This window comes from Cyrtonyx montezumae, unplaced genomic scaffold, assembly GCF_038088225.1.
Source record: "Cyrtonyx montezumae isolate F1298 unplaced genomic scaffold, pur_monq_1.0 scaffold_7, whole genome shotgun sequence".
Lineage (NCBI taxonomy): Eukaryota > Metazoa > Chordata > Aves > Galliformes > Odontophoridae > Cyrtonyx > Cyrtonyx montezumae.
In genome coordinates, this window is record NW_027072078.1 from 27,690,355 (window position 1) to 27,716,018 (window position 25,664).

Consider the following 25,664-nt stretch of genomic DNA (forward strand, 5'->3'; position numbering starts at 1 on the left):
AGAAGCACTTGTGTTAAAGCAATAAAATCCCCAGTACTGCCTGGCTGACATCTCTGCTTTCCAGCTTGATGTGTTGCTTGGCTTTGTTGTAGAGATTGAAACCAGATTTTCTTTCCATTCCATGAGTTATTTTAATTTGTATTTCATCAGAATGTGCTTCTCCCCCCTTTTTCTTATTTTTCTTCTGCCCTCAGGCTGAATCCAGCTGCACCATGAGTTCAAGGAACCACCTGCAGAATACTTTAACAACTTCAACCTGCTCTTTGAGGTGAATCAATACCAGGTTGGCCTCTGCAGCATAGGGGAATGCTCAGGGTTGGATGAGCAGGCCACCCTCAGAGCTCGGCGGTACATTTGACATGGCAGTCACTGCATGTGCTACTGTGGTCCAGTCTGCCCAGGTGAACGCCCACAACTCACTCAGACAAGGTGGTCCTCAGCCTGACCTCAACTCCTCTTCATGCAGGAGAACCTCTGTGGTTAGGTGGGGTTCAGAGTGGTTGTAATTTCAGGCATTAAACTAGGCAGGTAGCCAGCAGATCATTCAGAAGGACATTCCTAAGGAGGTTGATTATCCAATATTGTCCTTGCACTGAGGCACATCCCAATTAGCTGCATGTGCATTAATACGTTACTCTGGGTCTACCACAGTAAACAAATCAAGGAGCTAATACTTGGGCTTCCACGAAAGGACACCACAAGATGGTTTGTCTCTGATAAGACTTCTGGACTGAATTTCCATGCTCTGAATGCTATCAGCAAACACTTCAGCTTGAAAATCCATTAACCTGTAAACACCCTATGCCCCTTACTCAATGAATGCAAAGAGCAGACGTGTGAGCAGCTATACACACAGACTTGAAGCATCCCTGACAGCAGTTTGTACAGAATTAACTCAAAGCACCTGTCCTGCAAAACAGATGTGCAGTGCTAGCATTGAAGCTCAGCCTTGGAAAGCTATTCAGGCTCTCATCTCTTCTCCTGCCTACTCTGCAGCAAACCTCAGCTCCCAGTCAGGTCTATTCCTGTTCTCAACGACAGCACCATGGAGATGGGCTTACTCAGCTCACTTCTAGGAAATGACAACCTCAAGCATGAAACCACTAACATCAGCACAAGGGAAAGAAGTCATCAGAAGAGGAAAAGGCACTTTCATGAAAGTGATATTGCCACCCTTCAGGGCATAGCACTGATGGGAAACCACACCTCTCATCTTCACATCAGTGAGGCTGCTTTGCTTTAATTAGGGTTGATAATCTATTGTTGCTTCTCTGGTGCTGTCTTTCACAAAGAGAACTGATTCTTAATAAATTCTTGTGTTTCTCAGCATGGAGCTATTGGTCTCAGCCTCATGTGTCAGGAAACATCCCAGAAGAAGGGAACCAGGAGCTGGTGAGGAATGGCAGGAGTGGGGTGAAACCTGCTTTTCCCTCCCAGAAGCAAAACCCTGATGTTCCCATCTGAGCATCTCACAAAACAGGTTAGTGCTAGTAGCAAGGCAGACAAACTGGGATCAAAGAGAAAAAACAAGTAACTTTCTCCTCTATACACTTTCAGATGCTGTTCTGTCTAACAAACTGGCTGAAAGTGCCAAAGTGCCTGGGGAATGGTGTGATGCTCAGATCCTGCCAGCAGCTCACTTGCCCCAGGCATTGGGCAGCATTTTCTAGGGAAAACCAATCCTCTTGTACCCGCCTGCAGCCCTTGGTACCCATTACCATATCCAACACATCGCTCCTTTTAGGAACTTGCTGGGAATTCCCTTTTACTCCTGCTACACTGGTGATGACAGATCAAGCAGAGCTGAAGTATCTTGATGAATAAAAATAGAATTTGCCCCACAGCCCTGACCCTTCCCTAATTCAAGCCTTCACAATAAAACACTTTTTTTTCCCCCCAGACTCTAGGTCATTCCTTGAGTTCTCAAGTTTATGAAGGAGTTGAAAACCCAGAATGGCTCTGATAGAGTGGCTGGAGCCTCCAGTACTGTTAGTTCAGGAGAACTGCTGTTCTCACAGGCCTGTGGATGCTTGAGCAGGGTTGTGTCAGAAGGCTGTTTAAGAGGGCTTCAGGTGCCAGCATCCATGCAACCAACACACTTCCTAGTCTTTTTACTTCTCTTGGTGCAAGAGAACTTTTCTCCAGGGCCCAATGTCTTGCCAACACCGCTGTGGACTTCATACAAGATCTGCTGCTCTACCCCAATCTCACTGCCAGTTTGTGTGAACATGAGATGCCTTTAGTGCAAAGAAATAGGAAAGAACGAAAGAGGGATCCTCACTGGAGGATCTCTCTGCTCCTCCAACCCCATCACAGAGCAAAGCATAACCAAGTGCCATTGCGCATGGTCCAGTAGAGCTACGGTAATCACAGAAAGTGTGATCTGTAATGATTTCCCTCTGCTCCAACCACCAGAGAACCTGGCAGGAGGCAACAATTTAAGCAAAAACAAACACCAAAATCACACATGTATATACACTTTAAAAGAAACGGATTGAAGAGGACAGAGAAATCCATCAGAAATAGGTTTTCATTATTGGTCAAATATTTAACTCTAACCCAATAAAATAATAAGATCTGCTTGTCATTATTTGCCTTTGTTAATAAGCCAGATATTTTTAATTCAGTGCAGCACTCTTGATAGCATGAAGAAATTCCACATGGAGAGCCCCGATTTACATTCCCCACAGTGCTTAAATTAACTGAGCTGGTGCAAATGCCTGTGCTGCACCTTGTTTGATCTTCCCAGGGTGTGGGCAGGTATCAGAATCTGGGCCTCTTTCACAGTGCATTGAAGTCAAGAAACAGCTTCTGCTGGAGGCTGACAGGACTTTGGGCTGGGAGAGTTGAGGTAGAGCCCAGGGAGATGAGAGGTCACCATGCCCAAGCACAGAGCTTTTCTGCTGGTGCAGGCAGTAGGGCAGGAGAGACAGAGGATGCTCACTTTGAGACCTATGGAGTACAGTGGCCACCTCCTCAGTGGGGGATGAAAACATGGCTGGTGCCTCAGGTGGCCCTTCCTGCTTGGTAAGGCTCCTGCAGGAGTCAGCATGCATGTCTTGGGGCTGGAAGCAAGGGGATGGGTGCGTGTGGGGGAGGCCAGCCCATGTGGTGGGAGGCTGAGCAGGCAGCCTGGCCATGCTCCCCTCCCACCCACATCTGAAAGGGATTTGCAGAGTGCTCAGGACAAGGCTCCAAGACCTCCCCTTGCCAGAAATATTAGAAAGATGCTGTGAGGAAAATCAGAGATGTGGGTGTCAGAAGAGTATGTGACAATTGCAGTGAGCTTCTGGCTATCCTGATTTCTCTCACTGTGATAGCTGCATGAATTGGACCAAGGTGCCACATGTTAATCATTACAGGATTTTGTCTGTGCAGCATCAGTCTTGCATGAATCTAATTACAAAACCATGCCTTTCCCATTAAACATAGCTTGAATTTTGAAAGGGAATTCAGATTGGCTTGGTGTGAACCTTTGTATAGAACTAAGGAAGCCTCAGAGAGATGGTCCCACTTTAGGAAGAGAAAAACATTAACCTGACTTCTGCTTTGAGGTCCATTTAAAAGTCTCTCCTTAAGGACTACAGATTGGAGAGCCCTGAGGTGTGAAGAATATTAAAAAATATGTCAGTGTCCTAACAAACATGTGCCAGAGATAAATGCATTATATATTAGTCCATTAGGGAAAGATAAAAAAAAGGCATTCCTTTATGGAGAGAGTCCAGTAGCTCACAACATTAGGAAAAAAAGATCAAGGTAGAAATGAGCTAAATTCCAAATGTCACCTCACCTTAGAATCACAGTACCATAGAATATTAACATTGGAAAAAGTCTAAGATCACCTAGTCCAACCATCCACCTACCACCAATAGTGCCCACTGACCACATTCCTCAGTGCCACATCTCCACAGTTCTTGAACATCTCCAGGGACAGCGACCCAACCACCTCCCTGGGCACCCTGCTCCTAACTATCACCACTCTTTCAGAAAATAAGTTCTTCCTAATATCCAAACTGCGGCCACTCAAGAGCTAGGTATTTAAATAATAAGATACAAAGGGGAAATAACCTCTATACAGAAACTTGTTTGCATGTTTTACAACTGGCAGCAACTTTGAAAATGGCAGTTCTCAATTAGAAGTGTCTTTTGAGAATCGGTCACAAAACTACTTCCCAAAGCAATCAGAAGAACAGCAAACCCTACAGCATAATGTAAGGAAAGTGGATCAAGGTCATTGATTTCATTCTCCAGCTTAAGAGTGTGAATATCCAAGCAAACAAGAAACAGATGAGAAATTAGGCACTAGTCTTAGTTGGATGCCTTCTGCAACAGCAGTGGTGCTCGGGCTATAGTGCAATGTGTTCCTGGTGGAGATGTGCTGGCTGGAGAACAAAAGCCCTTCTCACCTCCTAACAGAGAGCTGGGCAAAGAGAACTTTTGTTGTAGACAGTGTTTTGTCAACCTAGTAACAGTATTAGTAGAGATGATACAGTTCTGCTGGCACAAGTAGTCCTACCCTGTTGCATACAGAGATCTGATGTGATGTTTCAGTGGCCCTACCTGGAAAGGGCACACTGTGCTGACAAAATGGCCATATTCAGCTCCTCCTCAGCCACCTGCATGCAGCTGCTGCTTGTCAGAGGAGGAAGTGGCAGCTCTGCCCCAGTACCCACACAGGTAATGGGGCAGGAGATGGGCTTCTATCTGCTCTTGGCATACACAGAGCTCTCACGTGACCCAACATGGGAAGAGGCAAATGTTCAGCTGCTAATGGCAAACATCACACTGTGGAGCCGTGACTCAGTCCATCAGTATTTCCAAGGCCAGTTATTCACAATTCTCAAAAAAATTGGTTGATGAAACAAAAAAATACCAACTGATAAAAAAAATCCAAGTCCAGGGACATAAGCACACAACAGTCCTGCAGCTGCATCCTAGGCTGGCAGCAAGAGCATGTTGCTTAATTATGATATGTTGCATATAGCAAATAGCAGGGGACAAAAGCCCTGCTTTATTTTCACAGTGTGGAATGGCAGTTTCTGCTTTGCAGCTGCTTGGAGCACATATATCAATACTTCTCAGCATCCCTGCACACACGGAGATGCTGGGGATATAATGTAGACAGAGAGAGAAGCTGTGAAGGGCAAGTCCCAGATTTAGCCTTGAGAAGTGCAGAACTGTCATCTTCCTATTACAAGCTGATTTCCTCCTCTTTTAAAGCACGTTAAAGTTCTTTGCAGTTTTTCCTCTTTTGGTACCAGCTGCCCTTTTGCCTTGGCACCTTCTTCCTTGTCCCCACACTGGTGCAGTGCTGGGGGAAGTGATGCCACCAGGCAGGACCCAGTGAGAAAAATACTATTCCCATGCAGCTCCAAGGCACCAGGAGAGAAAAAAAAAACCAGCCTGGGAGCACGGAAACAAGAGTTTCCTGGAGTTCCTTCTGTGTTTAATTAAACTCATTGTCATTTTGGTCAACTCCTGCTCTCTTTCCTTCTCTTGCTCTGTCTTTTCACCATGAAAGTCTGTTTAGCAGACTTAACCCAGCTCTCGAAGCTCCAGTTTTAATTAAAGCCATTCAGTGGCTTTGAATGACTAATGACCTCTTATCAGGTATTGTGCTACAAATAACAGGCGGGTGACCTTCCCTCCCACTCTTCATTAATACACTATTATTTTTTTATACTGCCTGCCCTGCCAAGACCCTTCTTGCTTTAAAATAACATTAGAATAGAAAACTTCCTTGAAATACATTTAGCTAGGAGCAAAGGGCACAATCAGCATAGAGGCTGATGGATGAAGACACTGTTCATTGCAGGCACAACCTAAGAAGCCTGGCCACAGAACAAGTCAGTCAGTCCTCAGCAAAGATAAAGCACATGCTCCAGGATTTCTAATGTCAGATGGGGATTTTTGTATGGGGTGGTGGTTGCAGAGTTAGATGGCAGCCACGTGAGGCCATCACAGGAGTTGTGATGGCTCCATCCCTGGAAGTGCTCAAAAGCCATGTTGGATGGGGCCCCGGGCAGCCTGAGCTGGTGGGGGGCAAAAAGCCCAGAACAGGGGGAGTCAGAACTGGGGGTACTTTACAGTCCTTTCCGAACTGAGCCATTCAATGATTCAGTGACCAGGGGCAGCACAGGAACAGGACTAACCAGGCACCTGGGGTTTGGGGTGATCAGCCTGTTCAGTCCTCTGGGGATGCTCAATAAGGCACCACAGAAGAAGTTCCTCCAGTAGAACTACAGAAACGACAAGGATCTAGAGCACAAAGAAGTAAGCTCAGTTTCCATTTTGACTGCATTGCTAGCTGTCTCCCTGATTAGCTGCTGAGAGATTTGGTGGAGGGGGCTCTCCTGAGCCACCCAAGTTCTGTGTGGAGAGGAAACACAGCTGAGATAAGCAGAAGTCATTGATGGGGCCTTTGCTAGTGTCTTGACTTCTTTGTATGGAGAAAAAAGAAAAAGAAGAACAATAGCAGAAAGCAGTTTCTTTTCCCAGTGGAAGTTCTCTTTTCTGGGCATGGAGGAACCTGACTGGGCTACCTCTGGGCAAGGGCCCCTCCAAGTTGCTCTGCAGCACTTCTTTCATTAGGATCAGTTCACTTTGCCCATCTTCTGTGCTATTACTTTCTCACCAGTGCTAGAGGCACATGGTATTCAAGAACCATGGAAATGCAGCACTGAGGGACACAGTTAGCAGGCATAGTGGGGATAGCTTAAATTAGATGGACTTAGTGGTGTTTGCCAACCTCAATGATTCTATTAAGTCTCGATAAACTCCTGAGGAGTTATCTGGACACAAGAGGTTGACAGCTGCCCAGCAGCATGTTTCTCTCAGAAATCTATGACATTTTCAAATCCACAGGTGCACAATGAGGTCCTCACCACAAATTCACATTATTCTGTTGCCAAGATCTGAAGCTAAACTAGAAGTATCACTGAGCTTTTTTATTAGGCTTCTTTAGCGCTTCCTAGAAGCCAAAAGGATAGTTGTAACACCACAGAAAGCACAGCAACGACAGCAGAACAGCAAAACCCCAGGCTGCAGCAAACAAGGATGCACTCAAATGCAGTGGGCACAGAAAAAAGGTAAAAGAAGCTGCTTACCTTCAGAAGACCTCAGAGATGCAGGAATTCCCCACCTCTACTGCTAGCCCTTAAATGGGGTCTGGGAAGGGATGGATCCTGGCTCCACCCCTCCCAGTCACTCAGGTACACTGCATACACCTGAGCTCCACTGGGTTGGCCCTGCCTGCCCACCAGGTGCTCCATCACTGCTTCAAGCTGTGACTTAGCACTTCCACTGTAATTGGAAAAGTTCCTAGGATAAATCCTCATATATTACTGGCATGCTGAAGACCAGCAACAGCTTTAAGACATAGGTGACACCTTGTGCTCATCTGAAAATGGCCATCTTGAAGCAGTCTTCAGAGTTATGATATAAAGGATATAAATAATTAAACTCAAGCCATGAGAACATCATGTTAAATCCAGAGCTCTCTGTTGAAAAAATATCTATAATTTTGTAACCCGTATTATGTCCTGAGATAGATTTACAGCAGTATGGCAAAGAAATGCTCACTCCTGCCAGCAACATGAATCTCAGCAATGATGTTCGTGTTTCATACTGCACCAGAGAGAGAAAGAGTAAAGTGATGAAGAACAAAGTGCTTAACATGATGTTTCAGCTGAGCACGGCCAGACCTAGCAGTGAAGCAGCTCCAGAACACCTTCATCTCCTCAGCAGTTTATAAACACATAGCAGATAGAGCTAATCCCTCTGTGCTGCTTGAAAGCAACTCTTCTATCATGTCCAAAACATAAAACCCTATATTCACATTCTGAAGTGTGAAGTTGAGACCTGGTGCAAGGCAGTCTTAAAGTCACAAGAGCAAAAAGCATTAGTCAGGGAGAGCCCTAAGATGATTTCTGACTGACATTTGTGCAATATGCTATTAAAACTCCAAGACCACAGGCTCCAAGCCCTCCCTGGACAGCCTGTTCTAGTGCTTAATCACCTTCACAGTTAGGAAGGACAGGTTTTGTGGGTTTTTTTTCTTCTCAAATTCCTCATGCTCAGCTCTGCTGCTGCACGTTAAGCTCCTTCCTTTTTATCCAACCCTTGGTAGCTATGGAGAGCAATTGACTGCTGCCCTCATTATAATACCCTCTTATATAGTTGAAGACTCTCATCAAGTTCCCACTTCTCTTTTCGAGGCTGTCAGATGCCTGCTGATATCTCTGCAGCACCCCAGCTGCTGTTTGCCAACAGCCACTCTTTGGGACACCCCATTCTCAGTGTCGGTGGATGACATCCTGCTCTGAAGGAGCAGAGGGAATTGTTTCTATGTCACCTGCTACTGCACAGTGCCCTGAAAGGCAAAGCCTGTCCTGCTTTTCAAGCGTGTCATCTACTGCTCGACTCAGTGCAGGAGTCGCTCTCACTGTGGCATCTGCCTCTTTGGAAGCCACGTACAAGTGAGCAGGAGCACGGAGCACTGAGTTTTTCAGCTAAGCTAAGCCTCGATAGGAAGAGGATCCCTTAATTGCTTGAAATCCATCACATTCGGTGACACCTCGCTCCGGCAAGAAGGAGGGCGGCACACCTGATGACATCCCCTTGCTCCGCACACCTCAGCCCGGGGAGCTGCCAAAGGGAAGGCATCCAGCTTCACTTGCCCCAGTATTTCCACCCCATTCGCGCAGCGATGCTGCAGGGAAAGCAAACGAGGCTTCTCCGTGAGCAGGGCGATGAGAGGAAACCCCCGGCTTCGGGTTGGCAGAGCCCCGCAGCGCTCCGAGCACACGGCAGCATCCCCACCTGCTGGTCTTAGTGGATATCCTTTTATTCCTTTTTCTCCCTAAAAAATATGAAATCTGACATTGATACCCCAATTTGCTTCATTCAAATTCGAAATATAGTTCCAGATTTCCCAGAGATGCTGCACAGCTGCTGAGGATGCTGCTGTTGCAAGCAATGGTCTCAGAGATATTCTGTGATGTTTACTGAAAGGATATCTGCAAGTGAAAAATGTGTAGACATTGTGATTAGTGCTGTGAGTAATCACTGGGCTGCAGAAATACGCAGGTGTTTCCAGACCTCAATGCTCAGCTCAGTGAAATAATCCACTGTCTGCAGTGGGGTGGCAGTGTACGGCTCCTTTTGGGGGAGCAGTTGAGACAAAAACGTATTTTTCTCCAATATATTGGTCAGGACAAAAGTATCTGGCAGATAACCCAAGGTCCCCCCTCCTGGATGCAATGGTGTATCTGTGGGTATGGAAGAGGCTTAGCACCCTTAAGTGCCACTGGTAGAAACGTGGCAATGTGGAAATGCAGGTGGGAGCCCAGTGTCTTCTTGCCCTTCCCACTGTGCTGAGATGAGATAGCTTCAGTTCTTCTTCGAGTGACATCATATTGTGTCTTGCCAAAAAAATGCTAAAGACACAAATCAGGAGTTTAATCACAGAGCAACCTGCATCTGCTTGGAGGAGGAGAGCATGGCCACGAGGAGCAGGAGGGGACTTCCTCCCCCCTGCAGCCATACAACCTGGAGGTGACAACCTGCAGGCTGCTCTCTCTTGAAGAGTTTCTCCACAGGAGCACTGGCTTTGCAACCTGCTGATGAGATAATGTGGAACAGAGCCCCGCAGAACACAGGAGTGAGAGCATCCCGGGCTGCAGGGATAAATCACTGGGGCCAGGGCTGGGCATCATAAGGCTGCCAGCTCGTAAAGGCTGAGCTCCTCCACTGGCCCAGCTTCTCACTGGGATACTCCGGAGCGAGTCGAACTTGGCCCCATGAGTTTGCTCTTCAAAGCATTCCTGTCTTTACTGTCCTATGCACCAAATGTCTCTCCCAGCTGCACAGTGGGTTTGTGAGCCTTGTTAAGCACCGGGTTTATTGTGCTTTCTTGAGGAATGCACACTCCTGACAAGGAGCTGGAAGGTGTTAACTAAGGATTTTAGGCACTGTAGGTCAGAGGAAGCTATTTGGAGACTAACTAGGAGTACTTAACTCATTACTTTTCCTGGGTGAACTCTGCATTATTTGGTACTTTTAGCTGAAGTAGTTTATCCTTTGGGTTGTGTTCTGCTGGGGAGAAAGGGGGGGACATCCCTCACTGATCCCAGCATCAGCATTGTGGTGGTGGAAACACACTACGTATCGCTCGGGAAGCTATGCAGATAGCCATGGCCTGTCAGAACCAAAGCCTTTAATCTATATTTCTGTCTCAACAAAGAAACTCCTTTCACCTAGGTCTTGTCCAAAGCCCTCTGTTGGTACAACACTGCAGATCTAACGTTGGAAATGAAGCTCCTTGCATCATCTCTATACTGTAAACCAGAAAAGCTTATCTTCAGTGGCCACAGCAACACCTGTACCAGGCTCTGTTGTCCTGATCACTGAGTGATAGAACCCTTAGGGTCAGAAAAGACCATGAAGATCATCTAGTCCATCCATCAACCCATCCCCACCATGCCCACTAAGCCATGTCCCTCAGTGCCACATCCACCCTTTTCTTGAACACCTCCAGGAACAGTGACTCCATCTCCAGCCTGTGCCAGTGCATCACCACTCTTCCTGAGAAAAAATTTTTCCTAATATCCAACCTGATGTAGGAGCACCAAACCATCCCAGCCCTGCCCAAGCATGGAGTCCTCCAAAGATTAAGCCTTACGCATGCTACTGGCTGTTGGAGTTCTCTTGTCAGCATTAGGTAACTAGCTGTCTTTGAAGTTCACTTTAAACATCTCTCAAAGCCATAATGGGTGTTGTGAATGGGAGATGTGTAATGGCCACAATAACCTCATAAAGAACAGTGAGAAAGATGAAGTACCTGAATTCCGTGGGTCCTGAGTCGCTGAGTCAATGGGATGAAGAGTCGGCCTCTCTTGTTTGCTCTGGCAGCTGATTGACACGACCACAGGTTCTCCATGTGCAGGCTCTTCAGCCCCTCTCTAAGCAGGATTTGTCCATGACACGTGGTTAATGGCATTAATTATTGGCTCTCCTCTCTCTGGGGAGAAGAAAGCTCTCTGAGAGCACTCTCAGAGTTACAAATTTGTGGAAACAGAAACCTTTCTAAATGTGACTTGGGGAGCTGAACGGAAATCAAACTGGAGCTCATACTCTGTGCAGAAAGGAGGCATGGGTGGGGCAACACTCATTTGAAAGGAAACAGTGTGTTGGTGCAGTGGAGAGGGCACTCAATTTCCAGCAAATTGGAAAAAAAAAAAGATAAAAGCTTTAAAAATATGTACTCATCGTAGATAGAGGAGAAATCACATTCATAGCAAGCTCTGCTGGCCGTGTCCCACCTTGCTCCCATCTCTGATGTCCATGGACCAAATGTCTCCTTGGTATAAGAGTTACAGAAAGGATCAGTTAGATGTGATGAGTCAAAATTGTACCTGGCATCACCCTGGGATGACAGTTTCATTTTAGCAAAACCAGATTATTTTGGCTGTCTAGTAAACTGGCATGACTAGTATTGCCGTTCCCATGCATACACATACATACCAGACAATAATCTCCTTAACAACCCACAGATGAATTCCTCAGCTTATGAATCTGCCAGAAAACGCATAATTTTCCCCATCAAGGAATGCTGCTTGGCACATCTTTAATATATCACTTACACAGCCCTCAATCAACCTAAATGATTCATCTAGCAACATCTCTTAGGCGAGGCTTTACGTGATTGAATGGTTCATCCCCACTGAAAGAGCACACACCATTTAGTCCCACATATCAACTATAAAAGTTATTAATAACAAGGAATTATTGAGATAAGAGCCATGAGGGCAGCTCTAGGCCCTGAGATGGCAGCTGGCCTGCTGTGAGCTCCATCAGCAGAACTCAGCCAGAATGTGCCCCCATGGGAACAGATCAGAGGCTCACAGGCTCCATACCAACCCATGCATCATATTTTATGTTGTGTTTTACACTTTATCAGCCTCCACATTAAGATTTACTAGTGTTGCCTTGCTGCCTAGTGGTTGTAACTCAGGATGTGCTCATTGTGTTGTAGCACAGCGTTGAACCTTGAACCCAACTGCAATTCAATGCAGAGCGTGAAGGAAAACTGCTCTGAGCAGCAAGAGAGGGAACAGCTCACCCATGTTCCTGCAGGCCACTCATCCCTTTGTGATGCCTTGAGTCCATATCACCCATCCCTGAGATCAAGTCCATAGCTGCACATCACAGAATCATTAAGGTTGGAAGAGATCTCTAGGATCATCTAGTCTGATCACCAGCCCACCCCCACCATGCCCACTAACCACGTCCCTCAGTGCCACATCCCCATGGTCCTTGAACACCTCCAGGGACAGTGACTCCACCACCTCTCTGAGCAGCCTGTGCCAGTGCCTCAACACTCATTCTGAGAAGAAATGTTTCTTAATATCCAACCTGAAACTTCCCTGTTATGGGCCTGAGCACCCCTTGGATGGAGATGATTGGCCTGAGGGCAGAGCATAGTGAGCTGTCTGAGCCCACCCAGTCAGCACATCATCCAGGGCACCTGGGAAGTCATTTTTCATCTGAGATATCATCTTCCTCCAGGGCTGGCTGCATTACGTAAGGTTCTATGGACCCCAGACAGTCAAAATGGGGTTATAGCTCCATGTGATTTCAGCTACATTTCCCATCTCAGCGTCCTGATTTTGTGTGCAGACATGGTAACTTGGCCCCTTTCCTGTTTGGAAACATTTGTTTGGATGTTCTGAGGCTTTCTCAAAGTTGTGGACCTCCGCCATAGGGTGTTAGATGGCTTTAGATAAGAAATCTCCATAAAACTGCAAGTAATATGTCTTCTGCAGTAAATCTTTCTTCTTAGGCAAGAGTGAAGCAGTCACATTGTGCTGCTCTACATCACAGCCCACCTGTTGCATGGAAAGTGCCAAGAAAATTATACACCAGTGGGAAAGTGTAGATTGTGTATGTGGCTTGGACCCAGCAAGAGTCTGTGGGGCTATGGGATACGTACTAAAATATCACCCCTCATCTCTGAGACTTAATTTGTGCAATGGCAAGGGAATCTCCAGCTAAATAGAGACAAGCAGAGTATGGGATCAAGCAGCACAGTCATAGCTGCTGCCTGTGCCCTGCAGGGGAAGAGGGGCCACCTGCCAGACAAAAGTTAGCACAGTAGGGATATAGACTTCAAACATCCAGCAGTGTCTTTTGCCCAGCAGATGAGGACCACTCCGCTTCAGCACTGTGCAGCAAACGTGGGGATGGATGAGATCTGCACAGTCCCATCTCTGCCACGTGCCCCACACCACCCGTTTCCCCAGAAGGACCTTCTTTCACCCACCGGTGGGCTTTGCTAGAGGAGAATCCCACAAGGCCGAAAACCCAAAGCGTCAAAATGAAGGGTGCGGGGGGGACAAGCGGGTTGTGAAGCAGCTGGGAGGCACCAGCGGCGTGCAGCAGCTCGGCTGTGCTGACGGGAGAGGGCCACGAGATGGCTCTGGAAGCCAGCGTTTGGAGCTCAGCGTTTGGAGCTCAGCGTTTGGAGCTCAGCGTTTGGAGCGCAGCCGTGTGAAAAGGGCCGGGAGAGGGCCGGGTGCTGCCGCTGTGATGCTGAGTTCTGAGCACCCTGATCTAGCTGTACGTGTCCCTGCTCACTGCAGGGAGTTGGCCTTTAGAGGTCCCTTCCAACTCAAGCAATCCTATGACCCTCCGCTGCCTGTAGAAAGCTATGCAGCCTGGGTGTAGCGCCCTAAAACATGCTACCTCTGCAGGGTTTTGCTACCTGTGCTGTCACCTGCACCACAGCACAGGATGGTCCTGATGTGGCACGCCCAAGGCACAGTGATGGGAGTAAACGGCTGACCCAGATGCAGGGGAAAATCCTGTGGAACATGGCTCATAGCTCTGCAAAACACCCTCAGACCCCAATCCTGCATCCCCTCAGTCACTCCTCTCCCTTTCACCAGCTCCTCACAGCTTCCAGTAAACAACGGGAGGTAGGAAAGGGCAGAAAAGGCTCAGAGAAGTGTAAAGTTGTTAAGAAATAAGGAAGGCACAGCAACCAGTGACTCACATAGTTAAATGCCTGGGAACAAAGCTGTTCTTCAATGGACCGCATGCAGCAACTGCAAAGCCTGTGTAGCATCCAGCCAAAATGCGTGGCAAATAAAACCCGTTGCTCACCAGTCTCAGTGCTTCTGAGCATCATCTGTTACAGGATTTCTTGTCCTGCTTACAAATCATAAGTCAGGCACCAAAATTAATAGTACGTTATGGGGATAATGGGATTTTTAATGAGCTGCTTCTGGTTTGGGGGGTGCCTTTACAGTGACTCCTCCACTGTGTTACAAATACCAGCGTTGAGCTCAGAGGCAGTGTGGTGAAAAAGCACATCGAGCTGAATCTGTTCAAACAGAAGGACCAAAGTTTGCAGAAAATAGAGTTCTGGTTCCCCCATGGCACAGGAGGCACATGAAGCAGGACATGAGAAAGAGTCACAGTCCTGCAGCACCACCAGAGAAAGGGTGGGTGTTGCCATACAACCAGAGCAGCTGTAGCAGGGGAATGGAAAAGGAAAGGATGGCTCTGGGGCAGAGTGTATGGCTTCACACTGGGAGCACCTGCAGTGCCCACCAGGCACTGGGAAGGGAGGCGAGGCTCCCAGTTTCTTTCCATGCAGACTGTGAACGTGAAAACTTTTGAAGAACTGCTTTCCAGGGAGATGGATGAACCAAATCCAAAGCTGATGCAGGGGCTGCTTTGCCCTTTGTCCTTATTTATATCACTGAGTACTAATTTGGATCTGTTATTGCCAAAGATTGCAACAGATGCCAAGGTTGAGTGGGACAGTCCTTAGTGACATCTTGCTCCACTTCCACCTCCTGGCTCAGAAAGTACCAGTCTCCCTCCAAAACATGCTGTAACCATGGAAAGACCTGCTCCTAAAACACTGCTCATCCAAAGAAATTTCTGCCCTGAAGAAACCAGAATCCCACCACACATTTGATTTTGGGGTAATAATAATAACAATAAGCTGTGGTCCCTCTCTTGGGCTCTGTCTCCCCACTTGTCTGGGCTGAGGCCTGGGGCAGCCCATGTTGGGCAGCCAGATAGAGGAGCCCACCCCAAACCCACCCTTCCCACAGCCACTGCTTTCTGCAAAATGACAGAGAGAATGCAAAATCTCCAGAGTGAAAAGGAATTAGTAAAACCCCATATTCATGAAATATTGAGAGCTAATTATATGTGCATCGGAAACCTCTGGGGGAAGGGAGATGGAGGCCTTTCATTAGACGGTAACTGGAACTTTTTCATCATTTGTCTAACTCAGGAATGTAAGGCTGCTGTCTGGAGAGGGATGTGGGATTTGGCTGCAGGGCTGGGCGTGCAGGTGAAGTGCCATGCCAGTGAGGGTTCCAGTGCACTGTGGCATGTCCTGGAGAGGGCTCTGTGTTGAGCAGCTCGGCTGGGCTGGCTCCTGCCGTACCTCTTCGCTCACTGCACCATAAGGAGTCATTGTTCCCAAACCTTGATCCTTGTGGGCCCTTTCCAACTTGAGATATTCTACGATCCTATGATTTTCATTTTCCCGTTCAGCCCCCAATGGCTCCCAAGTCCAGTCCCTCACTCCAGACCTGGTGGCACCTCTCCTGAAGAGGACAGAGTCTGTTTTCCTTCATCTGTCTCCAGAAAGTTCAGTTCCTTTCCCTTTGATCGGCTCTCTGCTTTTGCAAAAGAACCGAACCTCTGGCCAAATCCGAGGCCGAGCAGGGTGGCTGCGGGAACCCCCCACCTTCCTGCTTTGGGGCGAAGCCACGGCCCGGGAGCAGCTCTCCCAGGGGCTCGGGCAGTGCCGGGGTCTCGGGACTGCTCTCCCTCCGCCCCATACAACTGCCGGAGCCCCGCAGCCCCGCGGAGCCGCTGCCTGCTTGCTCCGGCCCTGGGATTTCCCCTTCGTATCCCCGATGCCACCATCCATTCCCTCCCCCACCGATCACACTCCCTCTCCCCCCCCCAGTACATTTTCCATCACCTTTTGTTAGGATAACAGAGCGGGAGACTGAAGGGCTTTAAGGAGAAACAAACACAGGCAGGCCTTGCTCCCACTGATACGCGTATTTAGTGCCGCGATGCACAGATCCTAATGGATTGCCGTGATTTCGGGCTGCCGCTGCTTTCGGTACCTCCTCAGCTATCCCCCCCCTCCATCTCCCCCCTCCTCCCGGCTGGGAACAAACCCGAGCGAGGGGCAAAGAGCCCACCGCACTCGTGCTCGGCTTTATTTACTTTTGCTCTTATTGTTATTATTATTTTCGAAATTTGGAGAGAGAGCAAGCTTTTCAATTGCTGAAATAATTGCCTGGGAGAAAGGTTTCTTAATCTGTTCATCCATTACTGACTCGGGCTGCACTATTTGGCTCGCTGCTTTTTATCGCCAGAAGATCACGTCCGGGAGTCTTTTGCATAACAATTTTTAAAGAGGACACATCCTTATATCAAAAGTGGACGTGACTCGAATTTTGCCGGCGTTTGTCCCGAAAATGACCCAATTCCTGTTACTGCCACTGGGCAGCAGTAACATTGCATCATTTCTCCAGGCGATAGACTTATTTCGCTCTCCTCTCTGCCCCTCTCCCTGCCCCCCTCCCTCCCCTCCCCGCAAAGCAGGGCGTACTTTTAACGCTGATTATTTTGTCTCGCCGCCTTTTAGCCCCACGCACGCTGTTTTCTCTCCCTGGGAACGGCCGAGCGGAGAGGAGCGGGACCTGCTCGGGGAGCGGAGCGGCCAATTAGCGCCGAAAGTTCCCGTGCGAGGCAGAAATTGCCCCTGCAACGAAATTTCGCTGCGAGCAGCCGCGGAGAGACAGCGGTGCTGCCCCTCCCGCAGCCCCCCCCGCCGCGATTCCCTCGATGTGGATCAAAAGAGTCCCCCTCTCCCCCGCGCCCTCACATCGAAATGGTGCCGCTGCCTCCCCGGCCCCACCGGTCAAGTTAATTCCGGAACAAAGGAGGACACAAACACAAAGGACTGCTCTCCCCCCGCCTTCCTCTCTCCCCTACTCTAACTTCCCCGATGCCCGAGCCCGGCTCGGACCGCCCCCCCGGGTCCCAGCGCCCGGCAGAGGGGGGTGGCAGAGGGTGACAGTGGGGACGCGGGGCCGGACTCTCCTCTGGGCACTGAGAAGGGAGCGCTGCTCACGCTGAGCCCCGGTGGTGGACCTGGGGGGGAGGGAGGGGGGGAAATAAATAAATAAGAAATTAAAGATGGGTCGTCTCCCATCCCCGGTGCACGGAGCCTCGAAGGCCCCCACCTGGGGCGCGGAGGCAAGAGGGGAGCATCTTCCGACGACGGCGAGAGTCGGGCAAACTTCCCACGCCGGTGGCAGGGAGCCCCACGCAGCCCGTGGGTCGCGGTCCCGCGTGAGTCCCTACGGTGGGAGAAGCGCCCGGGGCCGCTCCCAGCCCCGGGGTGTCCCCGCCCGCGGGGCCCCGTCCCGGAGCGCGGCGGGGAGGGCGGGGGCAGGCGGCGGCCCTTTGCGAAAGTATCCCCGCAGCCTTCCTTCCTTCCTTCCCCGCCGAGAGGGCACGGGAGCGAAGAGCTGGGGAGGGAGAGAGCGGGAGGACGCGAAAAAACGGCCTCGGGTGCGAGGCTGCCGCTCTGGGGAAGGGGGAGAGGAAGACGCGCGCCGAAACTTTCGGCCCCCGCTCGTAATGTGCTCGGCAGAGCCCGACCCAAAGAGGGGAAAAGCGGCTCTCGGAGGCGGCGGGAAGATCCGCCGCGCCCCTCGGTGTGCTCTGCCCGGCTCCAGAGGACCCTCCCCGGGAGCCGCTCCGCGGGGCCGCTGTGGGTGCTGCGAGGTAGGGGGGGGCGGGCGGCCGGTGGGGGGGGGCGGGGGGGGGTCTGGGGAAGGGGCTTCGCAGCGAGCGCCTCTCTGCTTTCCTCTGCCCTTTCTTTCTCTTTTCCTCTTTTCTTTTCTTTTCTTTTCTTTTCTTTTCTTTCTTTTCTTTTCTTTTTTTCTTTTCTTTTCTTTTCTTTTCTTTTCTTTTCTTTTCTTTTCTTTTCTTTTCTTTTCTTTTCTTTTCTTTTCTTTTCCTTCTTCTTCTCTTCTCTTCTTTCCCTCTTCTCTTCTCTTCTTTCCCTCTTCTCTTCTCTTCTCTTCTCTTCTCTTCTCTTCTCTTCTCTCTCTTCTCTTCTCTTCTCTTCTCTCTTCTCTTCTCTTCTTCTTCTCTTCTCTTCTCTCTCTTCCCCTTATATACTTTTTTTTATTTTCTTATTTTCTTCTCTTTTGCCTCTTTTTCTTTCCCCCATTAGTTTTCCTTTCTTTCCTTCGTTTTCTTCTTCTTTTCTCCTTTCTATTTAGTTATTTTTTTCATTTTTCTCTTTGATACTCTTTTTTTCCCCTGTCTTTTCAAGCTTCGCATTTTTCCTTTTCCTCTTTTCTTTTCTGTTTCCTTTTTTCTCTTTTGTCTCGTTCCCTTTTTATATTTTCTCTGCCTCTCTCCCTCTTTTTCTTTTCCTTTTTTTCTTGTTAAAAAAAAAAAAAAAAAAAAGCAACAAACCTACGACACCGCCATAATCCAGAAAGACACTTTTCTTTCCTCTCCGCCCAAACTTCCACGGGCTATTTTCATCCCCAGCCCCTTTGAAGAAAGAGAGGAGGACAATGACAAACAAATAAACAACCCAGATCTTTCCCTGCAGCTCCGAAGCCGGGCTGGGTGGCGGCCGGGGGTGCTCCCGGAGGACACCGTCCCGCAGCCCCAGCACCCGGGACACGGGGCCACGGCCCCGGTGGATGCCGGGTTCCGTCTCGGGGCATTGGCGGCCGCACCACCCTCTCGGGGCCGCCCGCTCCGCTCCGGCCCTCGGCAGTGGGAGCTGCCCACCCCCTCCCGCTCCCCGCACGGACAATGCGAACCCCCGGAGACGGAACCCCGCGCCCCGAAAAAAAGTTTCGAAGCGGGGGCCGCTTCCATCACCTATTTACCAACGAATTACACCGCTATTATTGCTTTCAATGAAGACCGAATCCCCGAGCGATAATTGAATTACTCTATTGAAGGGACTGTCAGGTACAATGACGTGGTATATCCGCGCATTTCCAGGGTCTATAGGCTTTGGGGACCCGGAATGTATGGTCTGACCTTACAGCTCATAATAATAATGCTGCACTTGTAGCAGAAATCTATTCGCATTCACTTTTAACAAAACCGCTGGTCAGCCGGTCCCTGTAGGAAGGATGAAATCCATTGTATTGGAACAACTCATTTATGTCCTTCAGCAAAGGCCCCAATGAGATCTGATCTAGACCTGGAAATAGGATTACCACAGCGTATATTAACCACGTTCCTATACTTCCTCCTTTTTAGGAAAACAACGCACACACACACACACACAAAATATAAAGGATTTGAATTCTGATTTTCATTTCAATTTGAATTTCGAATTGAATTGGAATCCCTCCTCCTTCCGGCGGCCTTCCTCGAAAAGAAGAACAAATTTACAAAAAGAAAGAAAGGAAGGAAGGAAGAAGAAAAGGAATACAAACGAAATGGGAGCAATGGCACCGTCCTTTTGCAGAGGAAGGGCATCTCCCGCACCCCGACGGCAGCGGCCCCGGAGCGCGCTGCGGGACAGAGGGGCGAGGGGAAATTTTTCCTATCGGGAGTCGTTATTATTGTTATTACGACTAATTATTATTATTATTATTTTTTAAGTTTCCGTTCTTCCGATGCAAACGTTATCACCGCGGTCGGCGCCACAGCCGTCCGCTGTGATATTTAATCTGTTTCGGTGCCGGAAAAAAGCAAAACAAAACAAACAAACAAAAAAAAACCCCACAACCACACAAAAATAGAACCGAAACAAAACAAACAAAAAAAACCCACCCAGCGTGGAAATACTCCTCGCCTTTCCCTTTAACCCTCCTCAGTGATCCCCCACCCCTCCGCGCACAAACCCAACTCGATTATAGCGAAGCTCTGAATCCAGAGCGGCTCCGGATGGAGCGATCCCCCCATACACACACGGCACCGTCTCTTCTCCTCCCACCCCCCCCTCCCCAACCCCCCCATTCCCAGCGCTCGGGAAGCAAATTAAATAGTTAAAGGCTTCGATTTCTCTCTCTCTCCCTTTTGTTACCCAATTTTGGAACATTTAAGGATGGGTGTGTGTATTGTGTTCAATAATAAAAGCTATAGGGCCGCCAGGACATTTATCATCCTATTACTGTAACAAATCCGGGCTCCCAATACATGAAAGGTAAAATGAATTACCGACGTTAAGCCGTCAATAAAGTCATTTCTGTAAATGGTGTCTCCGAAGGACCGCGGCATTATTCAACCGGCTTTATCAGCAGCTGGGAAATTACGGCGAGGAAGCTCGCAGCGTGTAATATGGCCCTGCTTACTTTGATTAAGCGTCTTGCCAGGGAATAGTGACAGTGCTTTTGACCAGGTTTTATTCGCCGTCCTGTGATGAACGCCAAGCTGATCAGGCGGAATGAAGAGTAATTAAAACCTATAAATTATCTTTTGCAGCCCTTCTCAAGGCGTCTCTTGCAGGAGAGATAAGGCGGCGAGCCCCCATTTACGGCTCTGAAAGGGACCGCGGCTCACCAAAGGCTACGTGGCTAAATGGGATATTGATAGTGTCCTAATTAGAATTTAATTAAGTACCCACGCTCGCTTTTGGGATAAAGATTTCAATTTTGCTAACTTAAATATAAATAAACCCAATTTCGGGCGAGTAAATGATACGGTGTTGTGGATGCGGGCGGGGGAGGGGGGAGCGGGGGTCGCGTTCATTGCAGTGCGGACGTTGTACGCTGCGGCGTTTTGGGGCGGCGGGGTTGGGGTGGGGGGGGAGGACGAGTCGGGAGGCTCCGCGGTACGGAAAGAGCCGAGCGCGCCTCGGGAGAGCGGAGAGCGGGGGGTTGGGGCGGGGGGGGGCTTCGGTCCCGTGTGCCACCCCCCCGGTGTCCGTCCCCGCGTCCATACATACCTATGGCACATCCGCATCCCGCACACAGGACGTACGGGCTGCGGCACGTGATGCGGCCTCCCCTCCGCTCGTCACTGTTGTTGTTTATTTTTTTTGGGGGGGGGGGGACCGGCTCTTTTCGGGGCCGCCCTTCCCTCAGGTGCCCGCGGGAGCCCCGCACGGAGCCCCCTCGGGGCCGTCGGGTGGCAGCGGAGAGATGGCAGCAGCTGCGGCCCCGGGAGGCCGAGAAGCACCAAACCCGGCCTTAGGGCTGTGCGCTATTCCTCTTATTTTCCCTGCGCGCTGATTTTTGAGGAACACGAAACACCGATGAACCGCTCACCGGTCTCTCCACCTTTCCAGAAACTCCAGTTCCCCTCCCGCAGCCCCGAGGTGTCCGCTCTTGTGCTGAGAGCCGCGCTCGGAGCCCAAACCCACGGACCGAGCCCAGGGCGGGCGGCCCCGCATCCCCCAAAATGATACCGGGACCGCTCAGCGCGGAGCGAGGCAGCTCCCGGCTCGCCCGTCGCCTTCGCATTATTCATCGCTATATAAATTTTAAGATATTCTCATGATCTTTTGCGAAAAAATTGAAAAACGCAAAGTTTTGTCTCTCCCCCCCCTCACCCCCCCCTCCCCCCTCCGTCTCTCCTTTCCCCCCCGACTCGGAAACACAAAAACAGAAAGGAAAGAGGGAGCAACGGGGGTTTACATGCGCGGATGTACCGGGGAAGGGTGCGGGCTTCGTGATTCGGGGGAACGCTTTATGATTTCGGGGCGTCTCCGAGCACGGGATGCCAGGGCCGGGGAGGGCGGGGGTGCGGGGGGAGCGGGCGGTGGGGGCGCTATAACGGGGCGCTATAATGGGATGCTATGGGGCCGGCGCGGTGAGGGAGGAGGACTAAGGGGGCGCTATAATGCGGCTCTACGATGGGGGCACTCTAAGGGGGGGCTTTATAATGGGGGCACTCTAAAGGGGGCTCTATAATCGGACTACTATAATGGGGGCGCTCTAAGGGGGCTCTATAGCGGGGTCACTATAAAGGGGGCTCTACAATCGGGGTACTAAAATAGAGCCCTATAATGGGGACACTCTAAAGAGGCTCTATAATCGGGCTACTATAACAGGGCACGACAGGCACACTCTAAGGAGGGGGGGGGGGGCTAAAACCGGAGCGCTAGAATTGGGCTCTATAATACGGGTTCTATAAGGATGCTCTAAGGGGGTTCTATACTAGGGGCACTATAATGGGGCTTTATACGGCAGGGGCTCTATAATGGGGGGGTGGGGGCTCCCACGGGCGGGCCCCCGCCCCGTCGCGCCGCCACCGCCGCCCCGGCCCGGCCCCACGCGGTATTTATCGCGGCGCCCCGTCGGGTTTGGCCATTGGGCGAGGAGCGGGGTGTCAGCGGCGGCGGCGGCGAACCATTGGCCGCCCCCACGTGCGGGGCCGCCTCACGTGCTTCCGGTGCGAGCGAAAAAAAAGTGTGGCCGAGGGATTTTTTTAGGGAGAGTTTGTTGCAAAGATCGGAGCTGTCAGAGATTGGCCTGTTTTTTTTTTTTTTTTTCCTCCCCCCCCGAAAAAAAATATTTTTTTGGGGGGGGGAACCGAAAAAAAAAGAGCAAACCAAATAATAATAATAAGAGGGGGGAGGAATTATTAAAAAAAAAAAAAAGAAAAAAAAAAGACAACAGGAGAGAAGGAGAAAGGAAAGCAGAGCCGCGCACGCCGCCGGGGAAGGGCTGCGGGGCCGCGGGCAGAGAGTGGAGGCAGCGCGGGGCCATGCGCGGCTGCTGAGGGGTTCCGCGGGGGGGCGGGCGCGGGGGGGGCCGTGGTGCGGCGGCTGCACGCGGGTTTGGCTTTTTTTTTTTCCTTTTTTTTTTTTTTTTTTTTTTTGGCTGTTGGAAATATATAAGGGGAGAGGAGAGAAGCCCTCGAGTGTCTCCCGGTTTTTGGATCCATCCGTGCGAGGGGGAGAGAAAAAAAAAAAAAAAAAAAAAAAAAAAGCTCCGCTCCGGCCCAACAAGTGGATTTGGTGCTTTTTTTTTTTTTTTTTTTTTTTTTTATAACTCGCTTTTTTTTTTTTTGTAATTTTTTTTTTTTTGGTGCGTGTGAATATTTTTGACCCGCCACCCACCGCCAAAGCGGGGTGGGCGTAAAGTGGCTGTGTGTGGGGGCTGGGGGGGGGGCAAAAGGAGAAAAAAGAAGAAAAAAAAAAAAAAAAAAGGGAGCAAGCAAACGAGCGGCGAGAGCGAACGGCGAAGCGGCGATCTCCTCTCCGTCTCTCTCCGTGGCGGGGGCTGAGCATGGAAGAGCCGCCGGAGGGGCACGGCCACCACCGGGACGCGGCGCCGCCGGGACCGGCGAACGGTGGAGGCGGCGGCGGAGGCGGCAGCGACGGCGACAGCGCTCCGGTGTCCCCCAGCCCCGCGCCCGCCTCCCCCGCCGCGCCCTGCCCCCTGCCCCTGCCCCGCCGCCGCCCCCCGCCGCCGCCGCCGCCCCGCACCACCAACTTCTTCATCGACAACATCCTCCGGCCGGACTTCGGCTGCAAGAAGGAGCCGCCCGCCGCCACCGGAGCTGCGACGGGAGGAGGAGGAGGAGGCGGCCGGGAACAGCGGGACGGAGCGCAGAGCGCAGGTAGAGAGAACGTCAACCCGCTGCTGGCCCGGCCGCCCCACGCTCCCTCCTCCGCCCTTCTCTGCCCGGACTCGAACTGCGCTCCCGACGGCTCCGCGCCCGCCGGCACCGCCAACAAAGCGAGCCCCGGAACGGCCGCGGGGGCCGCGGGGGCGACCAAAGCGCAGGGAGACGGCGGCGAGACTCCGGCGGCCAAGTACGGGGAGCACGGCAGCCCCGCCATCCTCCTCATGGGCTCCAATAATGGAGGAGCCGTGCTCAAGCCCGACTCGCAGCAGCCGCTGGTGTGGCCCGCCTGGGTGTACTGCACGCGGTACTCCGACCGGCCGTCCTCGGGTAAGGATAGCGCGGATCCCCCCCTACGCTTTCCCGTGCCCTTCTTCCCTGTGCCCCCCTTCCTGTGGCTCTCGGCCCGGCGCGGGGAGGGTCCCGGTCCCCGTCCTCCTCCGAGAGCCCCGTTCGGGTCAGCGCGGAGCCGGGGCCGTGCGGAGAGCGGGGTGCCCCGGGAGTGCGTTCCTCTCCGCCCCGCGAAGTGCCGTTTTTCGAGGGGGGGGAGGGGGGAGGCCGCCCCAGCCCCATGTAGTTGGGCCGCTGGAGGCTGTTTTACGGCGGGGGGAAGGAAGAAGGGCTGCAAACGGCGGCTGGAGGGGCCGAGCCAGGAGGTTCCCCCCCGGATCCGGGCCCGCAGCGCTTCGTTTTGCCACCGTCAGTCGCTGTTTTTAATTGCAAATATTTTTAATTTTTATTTCTTTATTTATCGCTATTTTCATATTTCTTTTTTGAAGAGGAGGGCGAGGAGGTGACCCCCAGTGCCACCCCGGTTTCTCTCCCACCTCCCCCCCCCCGTCCCCAGCGCGGTGCGATAGGGCCGGGGCCGCTCCGCCGCCGTTATTGACACTTCCATCGCCTTCAAACTCGGGAAAAGCCGCTTTGATTGACTGCGGTGATGGATTGAGCGATCGAGCTGTCAGGGGCCGCGGCTCCCGGCTCTCAGGGACCGTGCACTCGCGCTTTCCTTCCCTTCCTTCCCTTCCTTCCCCTTCCTCCGGGCTCGGGGAGGTGTCCGCACACCGTGCCCCGATCCCCTCGGCCCGGCTCGGCCCGGCCGCGCTCTTTGTGTGCCCGCAGCCGCCCGCGGGGTCTCTCCCAGCGCCGGGCCCGGGCTCTCCGAGCGCTGCGCGGTGCCGGGATCACACCGCTCCCAATGCGGGGAAGGGAACGGCCGCGCCGGGAAAGCGGCTCCGGCCTACACCGAGGCCTCGGCGGCGGCGGGAGAGGGAATTCCGCGGCCTCGTTCCTCCGGGGCCCGCTCCCCCGGGCCGGGTCCCCTCCGTCGGGCCACGTTCCGTCGGGGCGGGCGGCGGCGGGGCCCGGCGCAGCGGTGTGTGTTGCCCTGCCCGCAGGCCCCCGCACCAGGAAGCTGAAGAAGAAGAAGACGGAGAAGGAGGACAAGCGGCCGCGCACCGCTTTCACGGCCGAGCAGCTGCAGCGGCTGAAGGCGGAGTTCCAGGCGAACCGCTACATCACGGAGCAGCGGCGGCAGAGCCTGGCCCAGGAGCTGAGCCTCAACGAATCCCAGATCAAGATCTGGTTCCAGAACAAGCGGGCCAAGATCAAGAAGGCGACGGGCATCAAGAACGGGCTGGCGCTGCACCTCATGGCCCAGGGACTGTACAACCACTCCACCACCACGGTGCAGGACAAAGAGGAGAGCGAGTGACGGCCCCGCGCGGACAGGTGCCACGAACCCAGAGCTATTGTCTATCCATAGTATAAGGACTGCGAACGAGAAAAAAAAATATGAACGCTTAAAAAAAAATCTCTATATAGCCAAACATATGACCTTGTATATATTTAATTTCAGGTAAGAAATATGTGTAGCGATCTCTATTTGCCGGACAGTTTCTCTCTCCCCTTCTCTCTCCCTCTCTCTTTTGTTCGTTTGTTGCTTTCCTTTCCTCCCTACGTCCGTCGCTCTTCGTTTACGGTGTCCGCCTCCGCTCTTCCGTTCCATCCTTATTTGTGTGTGTGTGTGAATTTCTCTCTCTCTCCCTCTCTCT

The 25,664-nt window shown here is 51.4% G+C and overlaps 1 protein-coding gene across 1 annotated transcript; it reads left to right on the top strand.

The window, feature by feature from the left end:
- The first annotated feature begins 23,221 nt into the window (after nucleotides 1-23,221).
- EN1 (engrailed homeobox 1) lies at nucleotides 23,222-25,397 on the top strand. The gene is made up of 2 exons (XM_065750621.1): nucleotides 23,222-23,940; nucleotides 25,008-25,397. Exons 1-2 carry the CDS (start codon nucleotides 23,271-23,273, stop codon nucleotides 25,322-25,324), a joined length of 987 nt encoding a protein of 328 aa, XP_065606693.1. The 5' UTR covers nucleotides 23,222-23,270; the 3' UTR covers nucleotides 25,325-25,397.
- Nucleotides 25,398-25,664: the final 267 nt, after the last annotated feature.

Bases quoted from the DNA above. Each gene is read 5' to 3' on its own strand.
- EN1 (XM_065750621.1), top strand. From the start codon at position 23,271: ATGGAAGAGCCGCCGGAGGGGCACGGCCACCACCGGGACGCGGCGCCG. The intron at 23,941-25,007 runs GTAAGGATAGCG...CCCTGCCCGCAG, and splicing joins CTCCGACCGGCCGTCCTCGG to GCCCCCGCACCAGGAAGCTG.